At 56.7% G+C, this 3555-nt stretch overlaps 1 protein-coding gene across 2 annotated transcripts; it reads left to right on the top strand.

Annotated features, from left to right (window-relative positions):
* Positions 1-461: 461 nt before the first annotated feature.
* Positions 462-2457, top strand: LOC105297399 (insulin growth factor-like family member 1). Of its 2 annotated transcripts, XM_023535342.1 has the most exons (4): positions 462-548; positions 1103-1156; positions 1257-1518; positions 1790-2457. In XM_023535342.1, exons 1-4 carry the CDS (start codon positions 524-526, stop codon positions 1812-1814), a joined length of 366 nt encoding a protein of 121 aa, XP_023391110.1. In that variant the 5' UTR covers positions 462-523; the 3' UTR covers positions 1815-2457. The 2 variants fall into 2 exon arrangements, with proteins under 2 accessions (XP_023391110.1, XP_023391111.1); XM_023535343.1 differs by lacking the exon at positions 1103-1156 and having other exon boundaries at positions 481-548.
* Positions 2458-3555: the final 1098 nt, after the last annotated feature.

Here is a 3555-nt window from a genome sequence, read left to right as displayed (position 1 = left end):
TCCAAACGTGTAAAAAGCCAGCCTCTTTGACCCCGAATCCCCCTGAGCTGTAGTTGAGCGAGCAGGTCCTGGTCTGGGGCTGTGAGGTCAGGGGGCCGACGGGCGCCCCCGTGAGGATGTAAGAGGTTAACAATGTGCAGAGGAACGCGAGGAAAGCAGAAGACTCATGTGGCCCGATGGAAAAGCTGCTCGGTGGGTCCGTGGTGGGAGAGAGCATCATCACGCCATCCTGCTGGATGAAGAGGCCACGGCACCGGGCATGAGAGGGAGGCATTTGGGGAGAGTATCATGGCGGTGGAGGAGGGGGCATCTGTATGCTCCTGGCTCTGAAAGGATTTCGTGGTGCCAGACATGATGAAATTTCGTGTCTGGCACCACGAAATCCTTTGAGAGCCCGGCGTGTCTGTGCAGGCTGGGCCCAAGATAGGAGATCAGATGAGATCACCTGTGCGAGAGACAGGATAAAAGCACCTGCTGAGAACCAGAGACCTTCCTCTGACTCCGCTGCAGCCAACCCAGAGGCATGACTCCCCAGTGCGACGTCCTGGGTAAGGAGGCCCCAACCCTAATTCCCTCGGAATCCATCCCCAATCTCAGCCACTACCACCCGGGACTCACACGGTACCTCATCGCCGAGAGAGCCGACCCACATCCCGATGATGGCTCCATCCACATCCCCGATTCGGTTCCCAAACTCCTGCCCGGTGCCACACGTACCCCGGGTTCCCACTCCAAACCCCAGTCTGCTAAACTTTAATGTCAGTTAAACCCACAACAGGCCACTAGTCCCGGCTCGGTCCCCTTCACCGTCGGGTCCCATCTGAACCGCCTGCTCCAAGTTCCTACTTCCAGGAAACCCCGTATTCCCCAGAATCCAAACCCGTTTCTTCCAAGAGTCCCGCCTGCATTCCCTCACCTTCCATGGGCCTGTAATCCCAAGACACCTGAACGCAGGTGGCCAGATCCCAGCCTGGACTGCTCCTAGCCTTCCCTGGAAACTTAGTCAGGACAGAGACCCCCTGAGACGTTCCCCTGGCCCAGGCTGGGCCCCCTCCCCAAGGTGGCCCCGTCAGCCGCACCTCACCCCTGCCCTCTCCCACAGCTGTCTCAGCCACTCTCTGCCTCCTCACCCTCCTCTGCTCCCACGGAGCCCCAGGTGAGCCCAGGAGGGACAGGGACATTCGGGGTGGGGCGGGGTGCAGCTTCCAGACGGCCTGAGGCCGGGACCCACCCGCCCTGCTGTCTTTGTCCACCAGTTTCCCCCACGGGCTCCCACCTGATGCTGTGCCAGTCCCACACAAGATGCGGGGACAAGTTCTACGACCCCCAGCAGCACTGTTGCTATGACGACGCTGTGGTACCCTTGGGCAGGACCCGGAAGTGTGGGAACTGCACCTTCAGGGTCTGCTTCGAGCAGTGCTGCCCCTGGTCCCTCCGGCCCCAGGAGGCCTTCGTGGTGAAGGTGAAAGGCCAGAAATGCGCCCTGGCTCCGTCCTTGGACGACAGGGTGTGTAGCAGGTGAGGTCCCATCCCTGCCATGGACTTAGGGGGTGCAGGGGAGCGGGGAGGGTCTGCACGCCGGCACTGTCTAGGATGCAAACTCATACCCTGCTCTTGGTGTCCCTCTGCCCTTGTCTATCCAATCTACCCCTTTCTCTCTCTCCTGGTTTGTTCTCTTTCTGTTTTTACGTCTCTCTCGACCTCTTCGCTGTCCCTTCTGTGTCTCTCTTTGCTCTTCCTCTGCCCGTGTTCTGTCTGTCCCTCCATTTCTGGCCCTCTCTCTCCTCAGTGTCAGCTGGCAGAGGACCAGATGACCCGATGGATCCTGGATTCTGCTTCCTGAATGAGTCTGGAGAGAGGGCCCTGGCGTCGGTTTAGATCAGGGATGTGGGGTGGATGTTTGGGGACAGGAGACATTCAGACTCGATCCCCCCTTCTCATTCTTTCTCCTTTAACTCTGAATCTGCTCTTGGTAGGGAGACCGGTCCTCTTTCTATAATTCTGGACAGATTATTTTGTTGCTGGAGGGCCCGAGGACCCCGGCCTCTCACAGTTACCCCCGTATCCAATATCGCGAAGCAGAATCCTCGGGCTGGCATTGGGGACCCTTCTCTGAGATAATTCCTTACTTTAGGCCCTTTTCCTCACCAGGTGCCAAACACCAGGCACTTAATAAATCTGGCAATTTTATATCTACTGTTGTAGTGGTCGTCTGAAGGGTTGGGAAGGGTCATGAAGGGTGGACAGGGGGTTCTTTCTCGATAGGTGTGTCCGCTTTTCCCACTTGTGAACCATTTTAAGATGTCCACCATGATCTCCTGGTTTCGTTGAATAAAAATTTCATCTCAGACACAGGGCTCCAGTTCTTGCTTCGACCTCACCAGGGTGTGGGACCAGGAGGTGGGTGCAGCCCGCTGGGAAAGATGGGGTTTGCGCGTTGGACCTGAGTCCCCACCTGTGCGCTCTGGTGGTCGACGGTGACAGGGCGTGGCGGGGCTGCCCTGAGTGCAGACCAGCGACGGGTTGGGAGCTAGTGACAGACAAGTTGCCTCTCCTGCGTCGCAACCCCGGGCCTGGGTTTTCCACTTGACCCCACCAGCCGGTAAGTTGCAGTGAGGGAGGTTGGGACTCTCACACAGGAAGACTTGACTCACCTCGGAAAACATTTCCTCTGAATAATTCAAAAAAGATGACAGCATGATAAGATTCTGGAAAGCGACGGGTCTAGATTTAGTGACCCAAAGTAGAGAAAAAGGTCAGAGTGGACACATCTGTAAGACTCTAACCCTCCTCCCCTCGGTCACTCAGCGATGACGGATGGGGGACGCTGACGACACGGTGATGGTCGAACCTTCTGCCAAAGGCCATTTCAGCTCAGGCCCCGCCCCCCAGCATGGGCCACACCCCGCGACACCAAGGTTTCCCTAAGGTCTGAAACAGGGACGCAGGGGTGTGTTTGTCTGACGCCCGTTTTGGAACACATCGCCACAGTGACCCAGAAGCCCCTGCCTTTTCTGTCCAATTTTCATGTAAAATCGTTTAAAAATAAAATTGTTTAAAAATAAAATTAATACATAGAATATAATGTGTGTTTCTTTCACAAATTAAGAAGCGTCGGAGGACAGGAGGCATATCCAACCTCTGTCCAGGGTCGTGGAAGTCCCTCGTCCAGCCGGCATCGTGACTCCCTCGGCTCCGGGTGACCCTCAGGCGTGCCCTGGACGCCCCTCCTCCCTGAACTCGGGTCCCTCTTTCAGAAGCTGGGCTTCTGGCGTCCCAGAGCCCGACGCCTATGACCGCGATCCCCTCCCCGTGCATTGCAGTTGGGAGAGTCCAGGACCTCGGAGAGGAGTTCCCACTGCGGTTCGAGGTGAAAGTGGACAAGTGGAAACGTCCTACATTAGGTGACATGAAGATGAGTGACAAGCCGGTGGAGGGACAGGGCAAGGACACGAATTTGCTGATGCAGAGGGCGGGCACGGTCCGTTTCCTGGGGTAAAGCGGGTTTTGAGTAGCATTTAGATAGAGATCCCTGGACTAAGGTTTCTGGTATTT

Source organism: Pteropus vampyrus, unplaced genomic scaffold (assembly GCF_000151845.1).
Source record: "Pteropus vampyrus isolate Shadow unplaced genomic scaffold, Pvam_2.0 Scaffold138, whole genome shotgun sequence".
Taxonomy (NCBI): domain Eukaryota; kingdom Metazoa; phylum Chordata; class Mammalia; order Chiroptera; family Pteropodidae; genus Pteropus; species Pteropus vampyrus.
Note: the sequence above shows the minus strand (reverse complement) of the source record. Positions and strands in the feature narration are given on the sequence as shown.